Here is a 23,196-nt window from a genome sequence, read left to right on the forward strand (position 1 = left end):
ATGGAGTTTACAGTTTGGGGTAGGAGATAGACATTTTTTTTTTTTTTTTTGAGAGAGAGTTTGTATGCAGGCACATGAGTTAGGGAGGGGCAGAGGAAGAGGGACAGGAAGAGAGAATCTCAAGCTGACTCCCTGCTGAGTGCAGATCCCAATGTGGGCCTAAGATCATGACCTGAGCTGAAATCAAGAGTTGGAGGCTTAACTCACTGAGCCGCCCAGATGCCCCAGGAGACAGACATTAATAATCACAGAATCAAATGCAAAACTGTGACTCTAGCAGTTTGATGGAGGAGCTAACTGGGCATGGAGGGTGGGAGTAGGGACAGAACCCCTGCAGAGATTGCACGTGAGAAGAGGGTTGGCAATGTGAAGGACAGAAAGGCCAGAGTGAACAGAGGGGAGACAGGGAAATAGGGAGAGGGAGTTGAGGAAGGGAATAGGAGGGAGAGGGGGAAGGAGGAGCAGGAGAAGGAGATGGGGAGAAGAGAAGAAATTGAGAATGGGGCTGTGCATGGGAGAACTTTCAGGATCTTACAGACCTTAAATGGTCCTGTATTTACCCAAAAAGAAACAGAGTTCAGCAGAAGAGTATTGTGATCCTATTTGCATTTTGAAAATACCACTTTGGCTGCTTTGGAAAGCCAGGGGCTAAAGAGAGTGCAGGAGAATTGTTTGCAGATTGCTTTAGGCAAGTTATGATAGCAGCTAACCTTGCGTGCTAATGGAGGGGTTGGAGGGAAAATCTATTCAAGAGTTAAATTTAACAGGATTTGGTGTTGGATGAGTTGCAGGACAAGAAGAAAGGATCAGGGATGAGTCCAGCTTGGGGCTTAGGCAATAATAATAACAGATATTGTGTCTAAAACACACAGGTACTCTTCTAAGTGCTTTAGTAATTTTAAGTCCATCCTCACAACATCCCTAGATGAGAGAGATTATTATTATCCCCATTCACAAATGAGGAATCAGAAGCACAGAGAGATTAAGTGTATTTCCTAAGATCACACAGCTAGTACCTGACAGAATTATGATTTGAATCCAGGGAGCCTCCCACCGGGGTCTGTGATTATAACTATCTTTTATGTTGTAAATATCTCTGGTATTGAACTATCTCTTGGGAAAAAAATGGATAGAGACTCCTTTAGATAGACATGGATGGAAACATACAGTAAATTATCCTAGGTTCAAGCTGGTCTCCACTCTTAACTGCCTTAAAGAACAGGGACAACAGTGGGAGATCTACTGGCCAGGAGGACTTGGAAGGCTGGGATGCAGAAAGAACAGGAACAGGGGCAGCTGCGCTGTTAGAGGAAGAAGGCTGGAATCAGAGCCAAAAGATGTGACCAATCATATGGCAGGAAGAGAGCAATTGACCACCCTAGTCCTCTGATTGCTGACCTTGAAGAGGGGGACAACCACACCGAATTTGCTAAGTAATGAACACAGAAGGTATAGTGCAATGCCTGACTGAAAGTAGGTGATCAGAAAATGGTAAATACTTTTTTTTAAAAAATTGAAGCATAGTTGACACACTACGTTGCATTAGTTGCAGGTGTACAGCATAGTGATTCCACAAATCTATAGGTTATGCTGTGCTCACCACAAGTGTAGCTCCCATCTGTCACCCTACAACACTATCACAGTATCATGACTCCCATTGATAAATCTGAGTATGCAATAGGGAAGCAGAGAAGGATAAGGCTCATAGTTGTCCATCTTTCAAAACTGTGGCTAATTACAGCTCTTATTTAAGAGAACAGGTATGGAAAATGGTCATAAGGACAGAGTGAATCCATCACAGTGAGTACAAATGGCACTAAGGCAGAGCTTACTGGTGAGCTGGCTATTTGTTTTTAGATTGAAGTGTAGTTGACATACAATATCATCTTAGTTTCAGGTGTAAAACATAGTGATTCAACATTTATATACATTACCAAGGGATCCCTACCATAAATCTAGTTACCATCTGTCACTGGGCAAAATTGTTACAATATTCTTGCTATATTCCCTATCCTGTGTACCTACATCCCTGTGACTATAACTATTTTATAACTATTTTGCACCTTTTAATCCCCTTCCCCTATTTTACCCATTCTCACCCCCCCTTTCCCTCTGGCAACCACCAGATTGTTTTCTATATTTGAGTCTGTTTGTTTTGTTTTGTTTTTTAATTTCATAAATAAGTGAAATCATACAGTATTTATTTTTCTCTTTTTTCACTTAGCATGATTTCCTCTATGTCCATCCCTGTTGTCTGAAATGGCAAGATTTCATTCTTTTTATGGCTGAGTAATATTCCCTTGTGTATTTATATTACATTTTCTTTATCCATTGATCCATCAATGGAAACTTACATTGGTTTCATATCTTGGCAATTTTAAATAATGCTGCAATAAACACAGAAATGCATACATCTTTGCAAGTTAGTGTTTTCCTCCTCTTCTTCAGGTAAAGACCCAGAAGTGAAATTGCTGGATCATCTGGTAGTTGTATTTTTAATTTTTTGAGGAACCTCCATACCATTTTCCACAATGACTGAACCATTTTGCACTCCCATCAGTGTTGCATGAGGCTTCTCTTTTATCCACATCTCACTAATACTTGTTATTGTCTTTTTGATAATAGCCATTCTGGCAGGTGTGAGGTTTATCTCATTATAGTTTCGATTTGCATATCCCTGATGATTAGTGGTGTTGAGCATGTTTTCATCTTGGCCATCTGTGGGTTCTTTTTTGGAGAAATGTTTATTCAGGTCCTCTGCCCGTTTTTAAATTGGATTTTTTGGGGGTTGACTATTGATTTGTATGGATTCTTAATATAGTTTTGATATTAACCCCTTATTGGTTAGATCATTTGCAAATATCTTCTCCCATTAAGCAGGTTGGGCTTTTGCTTTGTTTTGTTTTCTTGATGGTTTCCTTCACTGTGTAAAGGCTTTTTAGTTTGATGTACTTCCGTTTATTTATTTTTGCTTTTGTTGTTCTTGCGTGAGGAGACAGACACACAAAAAATATTGCTAAAACTGATGTTGAATTTACTGCCTATGTTTTCTTCCAGGGTTTTTATGGTTTCTGGTCTTATATTTAAGTGTTTAATCCATTTTTAATTTTTTTTGTATATAATATAAGAAAGTGTCCAGTTTTATTCTTTTTCATGTAGCTGTCCTGTTTTCCCAATACCATTTATTAAAGAGATTGTCTTTTCCTCATTGTATATTCTTGCCTCCTTTGTCATAGGTTAATTGACTGTATGAGGTGTGGATTTATTTCTGGACTTTCAATTCTATTCCATTGATTTGTGTGTCAGTTTGTGTGCCAATACTGGATCATTTTGAGTACTATGACTGTACAGTATAGTTTGAAATCAGGAAGTGTGATGCCTCCAACATTATTGTTCTTTCTCAAGATTGCGTTGCTCTCTTAAAGAGAGCATGGTCTTTCATGGTTCCATACAAATTTTAGGATTATTTGTTCTAGTTCTGTAAAAAATGCTATGAGTATTTTGTTAGGGATTGCTTTTAAGCCATAGATTGCTTTGTATAGTATGGTCATTTTAGCAGTATTCTTTCAATCCATGCACATGGTATATTTTTCCATTTATTTGTATCTTTCACTTTTTTAAACCAGTATTTCATAGTCTTCAGATTGCATGGCCTTTTACCTCCATAGTTAAACTTATTTTCACGTATTTTATTCTGTTTGATATGGGATTTTTAAATTTATTTTCATTCCAATTGGTCAACATATGCTGTAATATTAGATTCTGGTGTTCAGTACTTCCATACAACACTTGGTGCTCATCACAAGTGTACTCCTTAATACTGGGATTGTTTTCTTCATTTCTCCTGCTACTTTATTATTATTGTATAGAAATGTAACAAGCTTCTGAATATTAATTTCATATCCTGTAGCTTTAGTGGATTCATTAGTTCTAACAGTTTTTTGTTGGTGGAGTCTTTAGGGTCTCCTGTATATGGTATTATGTCATCTGCAAATAGTGACAGTTTTGCTACTTCTTTTCCAATTTAGATGCCTTTCATTTCTTGGCTGATTGCTGTGTCAAGGACTTCTAATACTATGTTGATTATAAGTGGTAAGAGTAAGCATTCTTGTCTTGTTTCTGATCTTAGAGGAAAAGCTTTTAGCTTCTCATTGTTGAGTATAATGTTAGCTGTGGGTTTATTAGATATTGCCTTTATTTTGTTGAGAAATTGTCCCTCTATATCCACATTATTTTTATTATGAACAGATGTTGAATTTTATCAATTGATTTTTCTGGATCTATTGAAATGATCACATGATTTTTATTATGTGATTTTTTTTTATTAATGTGGTGTGTCATATTGATTTTGTGGATATTGAGCCATCCTTGTATCCCTGGAACAAATCCTACTTGATCATGGTATATGATCCTTTTAATGTATTGTCGAATTCAGTTGTTAATATTTTGTTGAGAGATAGCTGGGTTATTTAAGCATCTATGGACAGGCTTTGTTATCTGATCAACTGCTGAAATCCAGTGTTGGGAGCCTACAAACAAATTGCCAATTTATATCTTCAGTGTAATAGCTCTGGTTATCAGGCTTACAGTCTGGGGATCAGAACACTCTAGCTGCTCATTAGTTACTTTTTTAAACTTAAAGTGCTACTAACTTGCCTCAGCTCTCCTAGTTAATGGCCAGCCAAAGACTGGTACTCAGCTGCTTAATTCTTGGATGTCCACTATTTAAGAATATGAAGTTTGCAGTAATGGCTTTGAGTAAATCAAGAGAAGGCTTCTCAAATTCAGGAAAGAAGTATCCATCTGTGACAGGGCTTCTTAAACTTTGATGTGCTCACAGATCAAAGTCTGTGGCATCTTGGTCTGGCATCTTGCAAAAGTGCATATTCTGACTGAGTAGATCTGGTGTAATTGTACTAGTTTTTTATAATAAAAATTTTTTGAATGTTTTGAGATTTAATTGACATATTAGTTTCAGGTATACAGCATAATGATTTAATATTTGTATATAGGGGATCTCTGGGTGGCCCAGCGATTTAGCACCTGCCTTCAGCCCAGGGCATAATCCTGGAGTCCTGGGATCGAATCCCACATCGGCCTCCCTGCACGGAGCTTGCTTCTCCCTCTGCCTGTGTCTCTGCTTCTCTCTCTCTCTTTCTCTCTCTCTGTGTCTCTCATGACTAAATAAATCTTTTAAAAAATAATAATATTTGTATATATTAACTCCTTATCACATATACAATTTGCAAATATTTTCTCTCATTAGTAGGTTGTTTTTCATTTTGTTGATGGTTTTCTTTGCTATGCAGAAGATTTTTAGTTTGATGTAGTTCCACTTATTTATCAATTGTTTCTGTTACCTTTACTTTTGGTGTTAGATTAAAAAAATCATTGCTCAGACCATTGACAAAGAGCTTACCAATTTTTCTTCTTGGAGTTTTATTGTTTCAGGTCTTACATTCATTAAAATCTTTAATCCATTTTGAGTTTTTTTTTTATGGTGTGAGATAGTGGTCCATTTTTATTATTTTGTAGTGACTATCTAGTTTTCCTAATATCATTTATTGAGGAGACTGTCCTTTCTCCATGGCATATTCTTTGGCCTCTTGTCAGCATATAATTGACCTTATAGGTGTGGGTTTATTTCTGGGTTCTTTCTTCTGTTCCATTGATCTATGTCTGCTTCTTATGGAAATGCAATACTGTTTTATTTACTATAGTTTTGTAATGTAGTTTGAAGTCTGGGAGCACGATGCCTCCAGCTGTGTTCTTTCTCAAGATTTCTTTGTCTATTTGGAGTCTTTTGTGTTTTCATATCAATTTTAGGATTGCTTGTTCTAGTTCTGTGAAAAGTGCCATTGGAATTTGATAGGGATTGCATTGAATCTTTACATTGCTTTGGGTAGTATGGTCATTTTAACAATATTCTTCCTATCTATGAGCACAGAATAGCTTTCCATATATTGGTGCCATCTTTAATTTCTTTCATCAATGTTTTATAGTTTTCAGTGTATAATTCTTGGTTGAATTCATTCCTACAGGTTTTATTCTTTTTGAGGCAGTTGTAAATGAGATTCATACCAGTAATAAACTGCCTTCATTACTGGTATAATAATGCAACATACTTTTGTGTATTGATTTTGTATATTGCAACTTTGCTGAATTTGGCTCTTAGTTCCAAAAGTTTTCGGAGTGGAGTCTTTAGGGTTTTCAATCCACGTTATTTGAAAATAGTGGCAGTTTTACTTATTCCTTTCCAATTGAATGCCTTTTATTTATTTTTCTTGCCTAATTGCTTTGGCTAGAATTTCTAATACCATGTTGGAAAAAGTGATGAGAGTGAGTATCCTGTCTTATTCTTGATTTTAGAGGAAAACGTTTTCAGCTTTGCGACGCTGCATATGATGTTAGCTGAGGGCTTGTTATATACGAACTTTATTATGTTGAGGTGCTCACAGATCATCTTGGCATCTTGCAAAAGTGCATATTCTGACTGAGTAGATCTGGTGTAATTGTACTAGTTTGTACTTCTACACTCACTTTGTAGAAAGTTTTTTTTAAGAATGCATGTTGAATTTTGTTGAATGCTTTTTATGCATACATTGAAGTGATATGGTTTTTTTATTCTTTGTTAATGTGGTGAATCACATGAATTGATTTGTAGATGTTAAGTCCTACTTGCATCCCTAAAATAAATCCTGCTTGATCATGGTGTATGGTCTTTTTAATGTTTTGTTGAATCAAGTTTGCTAATATTTTGTTGAGGATTCTTGCATCTGTGTCATCAGGGATATTATCCTGAAGTTTCTTTTCTGTGGATTTCTTATCTGATTTGTTATCAGGGTAATTCTGGTTTCATAAAATGAGTTTGCAAATATTCCCTCCTCTTCTACTTTTAGGAAGAGTTAGAGAAGAATTATTATTAAATCTTTAAACATTTGGTAGAATTAATCCTTGAAGCAGTCCTGGACATGTAGTTTTCTTTGTAGGGAGGCTTTTGATTACTGATTCAATCTCTTGCTAATAATTGGTCTGTTCAGATCTTCTGTTTCTTCATGATTCTTGGTAGGTTGTATGTTTCCAAGAATTTTTCCACAAATTGTAGTTTGTCCAATTTGGTGTATAATTGTTATAGTAATCTCTTATGAATTTATAAATGTTATATCCTCTTGTTGGATTGACTCTTTTATCATTATGTAATGGCCTTCATTGTCTCTTCTTACAATTTTTAAAAAATCTATTTTCTCTGATATAAACATAGCAATACCAGCTTTTTTATGGTTTTTGTTTGCATGAAATATCTTTTTTTTTCAAGGTTTTATTTATTTGAGAGACAGCATGAGCAGGGAGAGGGGTAGAGGAATACAGAAGCAGGGAGAAGCTCACTGAGAAGGAAGCCTGAAGTGGGGCTCGATCCCAGGACTCTGGGATCATGACTTGAACCAAAGGCAGACACTTAACCAACTGAGGTACCCAGGTGCCCCTGGAATATCTTTTTTCTATCACTTCACTTTCTGTATGTGTCCTTATATCTGAAGTGAATTTCTTGTAGGCAGCATATAGTTTGTCTTGTTTTCTTCTCCATTCAGTCATTCTCTGACTTTTGATTGGAGAAATTGGCCCATATATATTTGAAGTAATGGTTGATAGATGTATACATATTGCCATTTTGTTGTTATTTTCTGGCATTTCTGTAGTTCCATTCCTTTTCTTCCCTTGCTCTTTTCTTATATGATTTGATAATACTTTGTAGTAATATGCTTAGATTCCTTTCTATTTTTTGTGTATATATTATAGATTTTTGATTTGTGGTTTTCATGAAGTTTACCTATAACAGCTTATATTTATAACAATCTATTTAAAATTAATTGCAACTTAAGTTTAAACAAATCCTAAACTCTATGTTCTATCTCCCTCCTGCCCCCCATAGTTTGTTTTTGATGTCACAATTTATATCTTTTTATCTTGTAAAGATATCTTGTGTATCCCTTAATTATTTTTGTTATTTTTAGTCCTTTTGTCTTTTAACCTTCATCCTAGCTTTATAAGTGATCAATCCACCATCTTTATCTTGTCCTTTAATTGGGAACATATTTCTCTGTTTCTTCATTTCCTTGACTTTCTGCATTAGTTTCTCTGCACAAGATAAAAGAGTCACCTCTCCTCATCTTGAAGAAGTGGTCTTGTGTAGAAGATGAACCTTATCATTCAAGCCTGCCCTAGATCTTTATTTTTTCTCAAACCTTTGTTATTGTCCAAACAGCCTATTTTACTTTTAGTAAGTCTCAATAGTTGAAGGTGTGCCAAGAGCCATCAGTATCCCAAAGGGGAGAATCTCAGTCAGCACGTATTGATTGAAGTCCAGGCCCTCAGGCAGCAGCTTTTAAATTATGCAAATATATACAGTCCTTTGAGAATGCAAGCATAAGTTGCCACTGGCTATCAGAGCCACATGATCTAGCATGTCCCCTGGGCAGCAGTTGCAAAACTCAGGGCACCAGACAAGTATACAAGTTCTCTTCCAGGAGATAACAGCTACCTGGAGCAAGGTAGAGGGGGAGTACAAAAATGACATCGCTAGCCTCTGTCCCAGGAGTGCATCTAAGTAGGTCCCTAAATGTATGACAAATCAGAAGCCTGCCCCTCAGATTTCAGCTATGTAGATACACAAATATGTACTAGTTTTTAATTGCTGCTATGACAAGTTATGGTTTTGTTATGGCTTAACAAAGCACCCTTTTATGATCTCACAGTTCTGTAGGTCATAAGTCTGGGCACAATTGCTCAGCTGGTTCTCTGCTCTGGTTTTACAAGGTTGGAAACAAGGTGTCACAGGTTGCATTCTTTCTAGAGGCTCTGGGAATGTATCTGCTCCAAGTTCATTCATGGCAATGGCAGACTTCAGGTTTGAGGTCTCTGTTTCCTTGCCACTCATTGGATGGGAATTATTCTCAGTTTCTAGAGGTTGCATGTATTGTCTCATGACTCCCTTCTGGCATCTTCAAAGCCAGTGACTGTAGGTCACTGCCTTCTCACATCTTGAATCTAATTCTCTACTCTGCCTTCTTGGCTTCCTTTCACTCTGTCCCTCTGACTGACTTTACCTTGGGCCCACGTGGATAATTCAGGATAATGTGACTTTCTAGTAACCTTTAATTCCGTTTAAAAAAATTTTTTTTAAATTGGAGTTCAATTTTCCAACACATAGCATAACACCCAGTGCTCATGCCATCAAGTGCCCCCCTCAGTGCCTGTCACCCAGTCACCCCCACCCCCCGCCCACCTCCCTTTCCGCCACCCCCTGTTCGTTTCCCAGAGTTAGGAGTCTCTCATGTTCTGTCTCCCTCTCTGATATTTTCCACTCATTTTCTCTCCTTTCTCCTTTATTCCCTTTCACTATTTTTTATATTCCCCAAATGAATGAGACCATATAATGTTTGTCCTTCTCCAATTGACTTATTTCACTCAGCATAATACCCTCCAGTTCCATCCACGTCAAAGCAAATGGTGGGTATTAATTTCATTTGCAATGTATGTTCACAGCAGTGAATAGCACACAGATAGGAATCTTAGGGAGACACTTCAGAACTCTGCCACCGAACTAACCAACAACTCACAGCTGCTGTGGCTGCTACACACTTTCAGTGGCAAGGTCCTAAAGCATTAGCTTTACTGAGTGTGTGCCTAAGGTATTGCATGTGTTTTAGGGACAGCAACAGAATCTCCATCATATCTCCTGGGATTTCCCTTTTACATTGAATTAGAAGGGCTGGAATGGTTCACAGGGATGATGTTGAAGATGGGGAAACTGAAGTATAGACACAGAGTTACACTGAAGTTATTCAGAATCAATACTAGAACTTAGTTGTCTCAGTGTCTGAGCCAGAGCTATTTCTTCCCTGTCATTTTCTCTATTATTCTCCTATTTATTCACCCATTGGCTTATTCATCTATTGATCAAAGAGTTTTATTTTTTCTATCTATTTGTTTAATCATGAGAGACACAGAGAGAGACATAGGTAGAGGGAGAAGCAGGCTCCCTGCAGGGACCCTGATGCAGGACTCGATCCCAGGACCCCGGGATCCATGACCTGAGCCAAAGGCAGATGCTCAACCACTGACCCTCTCAGGTACCCCTGATCAAAGTTTTCAAACACTATGTGATAGACATTTTGCTGGCTTTATGAGCTATAAGACATTTACGGACTTTGCCCCCATGGAACAAAATTTGGTGAGAATTATATACATCCAACAAATATTCCTACAATTAAGTAGATATTCATAATTGATATGAAAGTAAAGTAGAGGCTTCTAAGAGAGCTTATAATAAGGAGATCTTCAGAAGGTGAAGAAGTGGCATTTTAAATTGAGGCCCAGATAGTAAATGTTAGCCAAGGATAGATGATTAGAAATGGGTTAGCATTAAAGTAGGGGAATGGCCTGTGGGAAAGTTATTTTTTTATTTTTTAGATTTTATTTATTTATTAATGAGAGACACACAGAGTGAGAGGTGGAGACACAGACAGAGGGAGAAGCAGGCTTCCTGCAAGAAGCCTGACGCAGGACTCAATCCCCAGGATCATAGCCTGAGCCAAAGGCAGATGCTCAATCACTGAGCCACCCAGATGCCTCTGTGGGAAAGTTTTAAGGCACAAAGCAGAATAAAAAAAAAAAAAAAACAGGGAAAGTCAGCATGGCAGGAAAATATGATGGGTTGGAGAGAATGGCATGAGATTATTTTAAAGAAGTGGGGCAGGTTTAGGTTGACTATAGCTATAGGAAGGTATTTCACTTTTATCCAATGTGGCATCAGAAGCCATGGGAGGGTTTTAAACAGTAGAGCCTAGTGTGAGCTTTGAAGTTTTAAAAAGAGTGCTCTGGCTGCTGTGTGGAATAGATTAGAAGAAGTGGAGTGTGGACACAAGGAGTGCATTAGATGAAGCTAGAGAAGAAGTTTTGCAGTTGTCCAGAGGAGAGGTAGCTTCACCCAGAAGTACCTTGATTAGGTTGGGGGCAGTAAAAGTGAAGGGCAGAAAATGAATCCAAAATGTATTTTTGGAAGTAGAGTTGTCTTGACTTGCTGATGGGACAGATGTGGGAGTTGGGAGGGATGGTCAAGATAACTCCTGGCCTCTGCCATGTTTGTGGCTCTTCTCATGACACAAGTCAGTTACAGATCATATTCTTATACACAACAAATGTTTACATTTTCTGAATCGTTTAGACTTTATTATAGTTATGATTCAGGTGTCAAGAAAATCTTGTATAATACCACCTGGAAGGAATATGTTTTACCAGATTTGTCAGAGGAATCTGTATTATGTGATGACTTCATCATTGTGATGTTTCACTGTCTTCCCCGTATCTCCATTCTATTTCTTTCTCATTTTTTCATTTAGGTCTAGAAAATGCAGATTATGGCTTTCCAGACAGAGAAAAATTAGCATGAAAGGAGGCATCACATCTTCATTTCTTAACAGCCACTGTCTCATATCCTTTAGGTCCATTCCAATTTCTTTTGCCCACATGGTCCATTGACTGAAATTAATTCTTGTGATAATATTGATATCTACCCCTAGCTTGGTCACACAATGTGTATGTGGCCATGTGTGTAGTCTTGGGTAGAATGATGCTCTATTCACAAGAGACGGCAGGGGCTCTGAACCAGACATCACCAATGGAAATATATAATCCTCATGAAAGCTCCATGGTCATAACCTGTAGGTAGTTTTGACAGATGTCTTCCTTGGCTCTTGTATTTTTCCTAGAGACTCTGATATTGGATTGTCCAGGTTTAAATTAATCTTGCATCTTCCATTTATCAATGAGGTGCCTTAGGCATTTACCTCATGTGCTTTCCCACTTGTAAAAAGAGGATAAAATCAGGCTATTGGTAGTAATTAGTGGGATAATGCATACCAAGGCATTCAGCACAGAACATAGCACGTAGGAAGTACTCCATATGTAGGAGTTACTGTTGTTATTTTCATTATTAGGGAAGAGAGGTGGTAGCACATCACTTTCTTTTCTTTTGCTCTCCTCTAGTAATGATAATTTAGAGGGCAACGTTTTTTTTTTTTTTATTTTTCCTTAGAAGGAAAAGAGGATTCTGAGAAGGCCCCTATTCCCAAGTATAGTCTTACAGACTATGCCAAATTTGTTGCTCTGGCCATGGACATCACAGTGAAAAGAAGCTACAGGCTGCCTCCTCTCATGTGAGCTATTTTGACAGCTGAGCTCTGCTTAGTACCCTGTCCTTCTATTTAGCTGGCTCAATGTAGTCAGTCCCTGGGAACTGAAGCAAACATGGTCTCCTTAGTATTTTGTCTAAATGAATGCTTTCCATATATGTTGGCAGGAGGCCATGGGTTGACTTGATGGGGTCCCTGAGTAAGTCATTTAGTCTCTCTGGAAAGAGGGTTGATGACTCTATCAAGGAGCTAGAAGGAGGGCAACAGCCCACCCACGGCTTTTGTAAGTTGACCTGTGATCTTTCTATCCCCTCCCTCCAGCTGCCTACCCTGCCCACTCATTGCCATCTCTGTCCACAGGCCCTATAATGGTTTATGTGCCCTTGAATCAGTTCTCTTTCTCAAGAATCCTTCAACATCCCCCCCTTCATTGACTTACAAATTCCTGATTATCTTTCAAGACTCAGGTCAAATGTCATTTCTCACTTAAGCCTTTTTATTCATTCATTCTGCAAACCTTTATCAAGCAAGTCCTGTGCTACACATACAAGCTACAGCTGTGAATAAAACAGACCAGGCCCCAGCTTTCACGGTGCTGGCGTTCTAGTGGAAGAGACTGACAGTAAACAAGTAAATGAACCATAGAATGTCATGTTGTGATAAGTGCTAGGAAAAGACTAGAAAAGGTGGGCAGGTGTGGGATGAGTGGTGGAGGGAGCTGCTTTCCAAGGGAGCTATTTTTGAACTAATAAGACCTTCAGAATGAGGAGAAACCAGCCATGTGAAGAGCAGGGGTCTTGATGCACAAACACGTTAGTTTTGTTTGAAGAACAAAAAGAAAGTTGTTATGACTGGAACATGATTAGCAAGGGGGAAGGGACACAAGAAGTGATGAGAAAGATCTTAGGTACAGAGTTCAGATTTGACCCTGAGTGAATAAGAAGAAAGGGGAGAGGTCCGATTTTTGTGTTGGTAATAGCGCTCTGCTATCCCTGTGACAGTGGGGCAGGACAGAAGAGGAGGCCTAGTTGGAGGCTCCTGCAGTAGTCCTAGATGGAGATGATGGTAGCTTAACCCAGAATTACAACTGTTGGGCCATTTAGAAATTTATTGTGGAGATTTGGTTAATGGGACTCTGCTAATGGATTGGATTTGGGGCAAAAAAAGAAGAGTTACTAGGATTTGGATTTAAGCAACTGGATGGCTGGGGTGTAATGCCATTCATGGGGTAGGAGATACTTGGAGATAATATTTATTATTATCAGAGGAGTCTGGAGTCTGTTTTGGACAGGTTAATTTTGAAATGCCTGTTAGCTATCTGAAGGGAAATGTCACATAGCTATTTGGAACTACAGGTAGAAATCTTGAGGGAAGAGTTCAGGAATATATTCCCCACTCCCAGTGTGAATAGTGAATTTCTGCCTCCTCTGCAGAGTTATATTAAGATCCCAACAGATCCTAGGTTCTCCTGCCTCTGTAGGTCCATCATGTCAAACATATTAAAATTAACCTTTATCCTACATTAAATTTAATTATAGGTGGTTCCTTAAGAGCTGAGTTGCAATCGACTAGTTTGACATGTTGCATTCTGTAGATATTAAAATATCATCTGATTTTGCACATTTCAGAGGTAACGATTTTTAATGAAGCACAGTATTTTTGGAAGCCTTTAGGAAGCTCCTAGTAAGGATATGGAAACTTTAGCACTTTTTTTTTTTAAAATTTTTATTTATTTTTGATAGTCACAGAGAGAGAGAGGCAGAGACATAGGCAGTGGGAGAAGCAGGCTCCATGCACCGGGAGCCCGATGTGGGATTTGATCCCGGGTCTCCAGGATCGCGCCCTGGGCCAAAGGCAGGCGCCAAACCGCTGCGCCACCCAGGGATCCCGAAACTTTAGCACTTAATTGGTAAAGTGAGCTTGCTCCTTCAGACTGCCCCACAATATTTTTATGCCCTTTGAAAGGCACTTAAATAGATTCATTTCACAATCCTGTGTTTTTGTGTCTGTGCCATCCCCCCATTAGACTATCAGCTTGTAGAGGACAAGAACCACCTCAGAGCTTCTAATATGATAGGGACTTACTATTTATGGAAGCAATTAAGTTGAGCTTAAAGAGAAAAAGCCAAGTCTAGGAGGGATCCAGTGTGTCTTCTACCTGCAATTGAGAAAGGGCTCTTAACCTTGCCTTGCGGCATGTGTCATATGGACTTGTTTTTTTCTCTGGCATTCTTCAGAAGGAGGCAGTGTTGTGCAGAAGATTGATGTTGAGGGCTCCAGTCCCAACCACACCCTTTACTAGCTGTAAATCTTGCAACAAGACGTTAATCTCTACAGGCCTTTGAGTTTCTGTGGGCCAAATTAAAGCCATTTTAGTAAAACTCTGTCAGTCTTAAAATATCATATTCTTAAAAAATGTATTCTTTCCTAAAATTAAAAAAAAATCATACATTTTAGGCCTGAGGAAATGTTTCTGGCAATTTCTCAAAGTAGGGATGCAAAAAATCCCTACTTTTGTTGCCTGATACCAGGCTTGGGAAAAGCAATTGCCCTTCCAAATTGCCTCCTGTCGAGAGGAGACCTTGCAAGAAGAGGCTTCAGTAATATGAAAAACCTCCTTCTAAGTCCTTTGAAGTTAGAGTGGAAAGGAACTGCTGGCATTCCCAGGTCCCAGGTCCCAGGCTGGCCCTCTGAGACTTTGTGATGCTGCATACCTGCATCCTTTTTGTCCAAGAATTGACTCTGGGCCAGATCTTCACCTCTCATGATGAAGAGGAGACATGATTATGTGCATTACAGCCCCACCTCTGGTGCCAAGTAGCTCCAATGAGCCACAGTGAAATTCAGTCCATCTTGGCTATGCCCCGATCCATTTGTCAATGGCTCCAAAGGATACTGCCGAGAACTTCAGATTTTATGGGTTTGCAACAAAAATAACATTTGGACAGGGCTGTCAACTAGAAGCAGGTTTACACTTTCTGCCATTGATACATACTGATTTGGGGTCCAGGGGCCAGCTTGGGCCAGGTGAGGTCAAGCTGTGGATGACCTTTGAGTTTCCTCTACCATTTTGTGTTAGAGGGTGGAAGGAGGGACCGTTGAGCTGGCTAGGCCATAGTTTAAAGTTGCCTCCAATTTTCTTCATATTTATCAAGCTGCTATCTGTTATTGCTCTTTGCATGAAGCTGAATGAGGATATGAAAGCAGTTAAGAATACCTGCCTACTTATATGTTAGCTGCCTGATATTTCCTTGCACTCAGTTGGCAGGTTCCTCAAAATGAAGAGTAGAGTGCTGAGTGGAAAACAGTGAGTCTGATAGAAGAGGTCAGCAGCAGGCAATAAGCCCCTTAACACTGGGGTGAAAAGTGAGGCAAGTCTGATCCATCCACAGATGGATGCTGGTGATTAGCAAGGTCTGCCACAGATGTGGGCACTGAGGTTGGGACTATTCATCTTTTGGAAAGCACAGAAATGTAGATCCTTCCTGACTAATCCATTCAACGTTGAATACTGTTCTTTGTAGCAGTTTGACAAAACCATTCAAACAATTGACTTGCTTCCCCGAACTCTCTTCTATAGCAAGTTTGCTGGTATAGTCTTCCTTCTCTTGTCCCACCTACTTAGTTAAGCCTCAGCCATAGCTCCAGGACCAATCCTAGTTCCTGAGATTTGCTAATGTTAATTGTCTTAGCGTTAAATTTTATTTCTATTGTTCTGTCTGGTTACTTAATCCCAATTTATTCCAAGCCCATCTGCCTCAGTTCTCTTGCTTATAAACAGAAGGTAATGTTAATTTGTAAACAGAGCATACCTCTACTTTAGAGTTTTTGTGAGAATTAAGAGAATTTTCATTAGTGTGCATATACTCTGTATTCGCACATTGTGCACGATGTACTAAGTGTTCAATAAAATCCGTTCCCCGCCCTGTCCCCCCATCCTCATAATGAGATTTCATGGCAGCAGAGGTTCTCTCTTGCATCATTTTGTATCCCTAGATCTTTAATCCTAGTTGAAGTTCAATTTGCTTTCACTGATTCTCATTTCTCTTCCTAAAAGGTAGGGCATTAGACCTTCAAAGCCAGTGCCTGCATCTCATTCAGGGTTCATGAGGATCTATAATCCATGGTGGTTCTTTGCTAACCTTACAGTCCCAACCTGTGGCATGTACTGGAGATTTAATTTAGACCAAGTTACCTTCTAGATATTCAGGGCTTCAGCCACTGTCAATTGTACACAAGACGTCAGCAAATTGAACAAAGTCTTTTCCCCTTTCAACGCTCCAATGCTCCCGACCTGCTCATGCACTGTCCTTTGGCCTCCACTCCTTCATACACCCTAGTGAGTGTGCAGTAGTCCATATCCCAGGGGATGTGTGTTGGGGGAAGCCCAGGGAAAAAAGCCCCGATGGCCCAGTCTCTGGGCCTGGCATCTGCATGATCTGCTAAACAGTGTGCCGAGCTTTTATAGATTTTTAAAATTCACTTGCTTTCTTAAATGGGATATAACATCCATTCAGGACCAAGTCTAACTTCTTCCTTTCTCATACTGATGTTACTTTGTCTCTCCTTTTCAACTTCTTCCTCTGCTCATCCTTTCCTTTCCAACTTTATTTAGATGCTCTGTCCATTTCCATCCTTTTCTTCATATCCAGCCTCTATGTGGAAACAGAAGTTTCTCCTTATCTCACCCTTTCAGAGATATTTACACATGGGTATGAACAGATCAGATAAACAGGAACTTAGGTTAATTTAATAGAAAAAATAAAATATGGAATAACATTGATTTTGGCCAGTATCAATTACAACCATTCTACTATATTTTACAAAAAAACAACTGAACATTTTACACATGTACAGTATTTTTCAGTAAAAGTGGATTTGGATTTAACAGTGGATCACTAATTAAAAATAAAAGGATAAAAGGAAACAGAAGATAGGACTTTTGTCTCTAGAAGGTTAGAGCATTTGTTAAGTCTCCAAACTTTGTACTATCCATTACATATATCTCATTATGAATATATATATTTATACATAATATATAACATTAACTTAAACTTTGAAAGCATTATGTTCTAGTTAATAATATTCTGTAGATAAACGAGGCAGTAACACACTAGTAGTTAAACCAGTATTTCCATGATGTGCGCCTGCATGGTTGGTGGGAAATGGAACACATATTGGTAGATCCCAATGAATTTGGCTGTCATATTAATGGTTATTTGTCTAAAAATACAGACATCATTTTAATATTTCCTATCACAGTAACTTCGTGCCTCAAATAGTATGGGCAGGTTTAGTAAAATGGATTCCTTTGCAGGCAAATCTGGTTTTGCCATCTGCTTGACCTTGCTTTAGACTTGCACTTACATTTGTCCGTTTAGAGATTGTGCCTTTAAATGTGAGACACTATCTGTCATAATCTGGATTAATTTACTTTCTTCAGGTAAGAAGGGCATGCAGTGTTAGGAAAACAAGTTGCTCAGTAAAATCAACTGATTTCCTAGTCACTTATAAATCATTATGTGACTCAGTATCACTATAATGCCATTAAGAAGATCATTAGACTATAATTATTCACCTTAGGTCAGACATTAACTTTGATGTCTAGGAATGAATATTTTCAAGGTAGGACTTTCACTAGCTTGTTGTTTGGATGGGGACCTTAGCATCCACTTCCCAGTTCCTTCCTCAAATAATCTATGTTGATATCATCCTTGTTCTTGGCTGTGAGGCTAGTGACATCTTGAAAGTGAGGCTCTCAAATCATAAAGCCTGCAAGATGGCTGACCACTCCAAAGCAAATGAGGTCACCAATGGGGCTCTGATATGAAAACTGAAGAAACTTTATATGAATCTATCCTCCCCTAAATAGAGAAACTCAGAATTGGTAAAAAGATCTATCAGGCATCATTTCTAACCACTGATCCAAAATAGTTTTTACATAATTCAGTCTGCTAGATTCCAGGATGTTTTTAAGAGCTGTAGAAAACCGGTGAGGATATTTCCAAGAAAACAGACGATCTCATTGACATCCAGTGGACAGATGTATCATAGCACGGTTATAGAGGGACAGAAGAATGGGAAATAACAAAACCAGGAGGGTACAATCATGCCACCCATGTTCAATTTCCAGTTTTATTTTCTTAAAATGACAAAATAAAACTTCTAATAAGCACCATTGAAAAACGTTGCTTGGCCAACTTGGGCACAAGCTTAAATATTAAATAATTCCATTTCTTAAAAAATACAGGACCTTTTAGAAGCTATTGACTCCAAGAAGAAATTTCCCGCATCATATCCAAAATGCTTCCCATCACAACAAATGGAATTTTTGATGGCCTTAAAAAAAAGTGCTATGGGGATAATGGCCATATAGCACCAGGAGATCGTGCAGGATCTACAAAGTGAACACTCTGGATTTCAGGGGAGCTGGATCAGTCCCAGTTATTTTGTGTAACTTTGTATTCTGTCCATCACCAATTTGACTATGCAGAGTGATCCCATTTGACCAGCTGTGTGTAAAATAACCCAATCTGCAAAGCCAAAGCCAGTAGCAGCAAGTCTATCTGATGAAACCAGTGGAGCAGACTTATCAAGTGAGTATAATGCCAAAACCAGCACATAATGCATGAAGTAAATTATGTGTGGAAAGGATCAATGTTCAACTGTGAAAAACTAAGACAAACAACCCTGAATACAACTCTGCGGGATGTTCTTAATGCCCTTAGGTCCACTTTTCTGCCATTTCCCCAACAGTGGACTCAAGCATGAAAAATGACAGATGCAAGAGCTTTCTCTTTGATTTTGATCTATGTCTGCTCTTGTGATGTTTTTGAAAGATATTTTTAGGCGTCTCAAAGGGGAAACAAGCAAGTAAATGCAAAGGGGAAAAAAATGGACCTTCAAAACCAGGGCAGGAAATCAAATCATTACTTTAACGTCAAATTTTGGCATCAAATGCTTTGGTCATACAATACTGTCTCTGTGGTTCTGGCTGTTTAGCACTAAACACCCAGTTATAAAAGGTAGGCTTGTTGTAGGTTTATTTTTTTTTCCATTTAAGTTCTGACAAAACAGTTCACCATCTCCCTGTACAAATTTGAGAGAGAGAGAAAAAGAGAGCAAAAAAGAGAGAGGTGGCTTGCTTTTTTTTTTTTTTTGCTTGTTTTTTTTCTTTTTAATAATAATATGGAGTAATCTATAAGTCTACAGGAACAAAGAAATCTAGGATGGCCGCTCAGCCTTGGAATGTACATGTTTTGCAGCAAAGTTGTTGAAGAACCTTCCGCTGGCACAGATTGTTCTTTTTCACTAGCATACAGAAGCCTCCTTCGGCCCAGGACTCTTCCGTTGCTTTTCCAGGAAGTCAGCAAGACAGAGGGGGAGTTGAGGACGAGAGCAGCATGATGTACACACGGAAGAAGGTTTTGATTGGCCAGAGAGGCAGATTGGGGGATTGGAAGAGATCATTGAGGAGCAGTCAACAAGGAGGAAATTTGGTCCACCCAAAGTGATTTCAGTCAACAGCATTGTTTTTCAAGGAGAGAGATTGCGGTCCAGTGGTAAATGTGATTGGTGTCCATTTATGAAAGGAAAAAAAGATTTGAAAAAAGAATAAATTAGAAATCAATAATAATATAAGCAAGGAACTTGTCTTCTCAGGATTACCTAGAGCAGAGAGTATACAGTCATTTATACTATATTTCATTGAGTCCAAGACACTGGATTTAAGATGCATCACTATTTTAAGTGGCATCAAGAAAAAACATGTTTCATGCTTCTTACTACATGGTGACACAATAGTCTCCTCAATTAGAATATTAACTTTGTGCTTATGGAAATATTAGTTAAGCATTAGTTATATAACAGGCTGTTTTGTTTCGGTAATTATACAGAAACTCTTCCTTTGAAGATTAAACAATTTTTTGAAGCTATTTTGAACTATAATTAAATTCAACACAAGAAGTAGTAACCATGTGGTTACTCAGTGGACTAGACAGCTCTGTGACTAAGTCACAGGCAATGACAGTATGTCATATCAAGCTCCTGGACAAGTGATTGTAAGCTGCCATAAATTATAAGATGCATCTGATTTCAGAGATGTTAAAATGTTAAAAAAAAGGTATGTCTTAGAATCATTGAAATATGACTCGTTGAAAGAGAATAAATTACAAACCCATAAATGTAATTGCTATGTGATCTGAAAAGCCTGGTGAGCCATAAGTGATCTCATTATTTAGCTGACCTAAAATGGACGCATTACAAATTATGGTTCTTCATTTTCTACTCTTGCCCACATTCCTGGACATTCCACTTCTACCAAAGTGCCATCTGGCATAACTCATCCCACATTTACCGTGGTTTAGAGAAATATCACAGTTAAAATATCACCAATGTGGCCATGCCTGGCATCAAGTGCTATGGGTGAAAATTTCAAGTGACTGTGGATCTTCTGAGTTTAGAAAAATACTCCTCTGTTTTGTTATTAATTTAAAAAGTCTGGTCAAATCCAGCTATTGGGGAACATATTTTTAAGTAAAAAGTGGTATTTCCATGGTCCCTGGAGGGCCATCACCCCAACCCTCTATGCCTGTGAGAACAGAGCCTGAGTGGGCCTGTGCCATCCCTGCTAGATCAACCCTACAGCCAAGAAACCATGAAAATGCAAAGTCAGCTATGATACTCTGTAGAAATGAGACCATAAATGATCTACATGAGCCATCGTGTGCCCAGTTCTTTCAGACATCTTTTTGAAATTTCGCATAGGAAGTTTTAGAATAACCATACAAGGTCAATAGGATTAGCCTACTCATTTTTACAGATGAAGGAAGTGAGGCCCAGAAAAGTTTATCACCTGCTTGAGACCTGGAGCCTAGGAATGAATGACCATATTCTGACTCCTGAATCCATATTCTCCCAGAGCACTGTTCTACCTCTTGTGAAATTTCCTCTTCTTCCCATTCAGAGGAAGACAAAGAATAAAACAAGGGAAGTGCCCTTGCCCAGGAAGACTGTTCCAAATGCAGACTTTATTATTCTCCTTTCATAACAATCCAAGGATATTTAAAAACAACAATGGTTTGAAATGATTTCTTTTTATGTTACTAAGGTACATGTCTGCATAACGTTCAGGCTCACATTTCAGGGACCCTTCTGTGTGAATTATACCAAGGGTCAAAGTTCATAAAATGTTAAAGTTGGAATAACTTAAATTCATTTATTTATAAATGGGGAAGCTGAGGGTAGAAAATTGAGAGAACTTGGATTTGCCAAGTTGTCAGGGGGAACGGAGTAAGCCAGAGATTCCCAAATCTGGATGCACATTAGAAACACTTCAGAAGCTTCTAAAAATATCCACACTTAGATAGCACCCCAAGACCAATTTACTATGAATCTTCAGGGAAGGTGTATGGTCCTGGCATTTTGGTTGAGAGCCACATGTGCAAAGAAAAGGTAAATGGATTAATGTTTAGAATTAAAGTCTTCAGTTCTACACTTAGGTCTATCATTAATTCCTTGCCTTTCAGGTTTAATGAAAGATTCAGGTACCATCTGAGTATAATTTACATATCAAAATTTTGAGTAATCCCAATAAAAGGAGTGGCAATAAACTGGCATCTTCACATGATAGAATATTATGCTGCAATTAAAAATGAAGGTTTTGGGGACTTTGTAGACAAGGATGCTTATGTCTAATGATGAGTACAAATAGCAGGATAGAAACCTCCATGTGCATGATGTCTAAAAAGCCTGGTCAATAGTACATATGGCAAAGGATGGGAAAGAAATACATGAAAAAACTAATTGGAAAAGATTGCATATTACATTCCAACTACATAGCGTTCTGGAAAAGGCAAATCTATGGAGACAGTAAAAAAAAAAATTAGGGGGCAGGGAGGGAGGAAAAGGTAGAGAGGATTTTTAGGGACATGAAAGTGTTCTGTATGGAACTACAATTAGGGATTCATACCCTTATACATTTGTCCAAATCCATAGAGTGTTCAACACCAAGAGTGAACGTTAATGTAAACCATGGACTTTGGGAGATAATGATGAGTCAGTGAAGGTTTACTGATTATAACAAATGTAACCACTTTGGTGTAGGAGGCTGAAAGTGGGAGAGGGTGAGGGTGTGTGTGTGTGTGTGTGTGTGTGTGTGTGTTTGTGCGTGCGCGCATGTGCTGCGGTGGTGGTGGGGCAGTCAGGGCATATATGGCATCTCTGTACTTTCTGCTTAATTTTGCTGTGAGCCTAAAGCTCTAAATCAAAAAAAAAAAACCCACATAACTACATAACTAGTGCCATCTTTGCCGGTGGAATGGTAGGTAATTTATTTCTCCTTTTAATTAAAAGAAATAAACCAAAACCCAAACCCACTGAGGATGTGAATTCAAGATGAATGAGCTCTAACAAGATACTGGGCATGTTCTATCTGACTCATGCTTGATAGTTTCTTTCAGTGGAAATATATTTGATCTTAACGTAAAAAGAGGACCCTTTGCTCAGAGGATCGAAATGAACAGTTTGTACTCACCGTCCTTGCAGATGGCTCCCATCTGACATGTCCCTAAGTCTAGGAGATACCCACTGAGGCAGCTCGTACAGTTCTTGAAGCCTGGACCATTGCATGTCAAACAGCTAGCATCACATCTACGGGAAAAGGTATAATTCATGCTTTCACACATTGTGTGCAAGAAAAGATGTTTGCTATCAACCTCTTAAGAATGCTTTAAACTTAATTTTCCCTTTGAAGATGACACAGAAACCTCTTCTTACCAAACTTGCTATGTTTGGCAACATTAAAGAAAATCCAGCAGGTAGACTGATTTTAAATGGGGGAACACAGTCCTTGAAACAGAAATATTACTTTCAAGGTTTTAAAGTGCTCCTGAGACAAAACCCCAAAAATATTCAAGGTAGGTTGGGTTAAAGCTGCAGGGCAGTATCCACAGGTAAAATGTGGAAACTTGCTTCCTCAGTAATAATTGTTTTGTATTATTTACGG

General features: G+C 38.6%; 1 protein-coding gene across 3 annotated transcripts in view; it reads right to left on the minus strand.

The window, feature by feature from the left end:
* Positions 1–23,196, minus strand: part of PCSK5 (proprotein convertase subtilisin/kexin type 5) — a 457,726-nt gene that overhangs the window by 135,572 nt on the left and 298,958 nt on the right. For 2 of the 3 annotated variants that reach the window (XM_038527061.1, XM_038527060.1), the window contains exon 20: positions 22,726–22,841. In XM_038527061.1, coding sequence (XP_038382989.1) covers positions 22,726–22,841 — 116 coding nt within the window. Of the gene's footprint in view, positions 1–16,919; positions 19,545–22,725; positions 22,842–23,196 lie in introns of those variants that run through there. The other variant, XM_038527062.1, reaches the window with a different exon arrangement.

This window comes from Canis lupus, chromosome 1 (assembly GCF_011100685.1).
Source record: "Canis lupus familiaris isolate Mischka breed German Shepherd chromosome 1, alternate assembly UU_Cfam_GSD_1.0, whole genome shotgun sequence".
Lineage (NCBI taxonomy): Eukaryota > Metazoa > Chordata > Mammalia > Carnivora > Canidae > Canis > Canis lupus.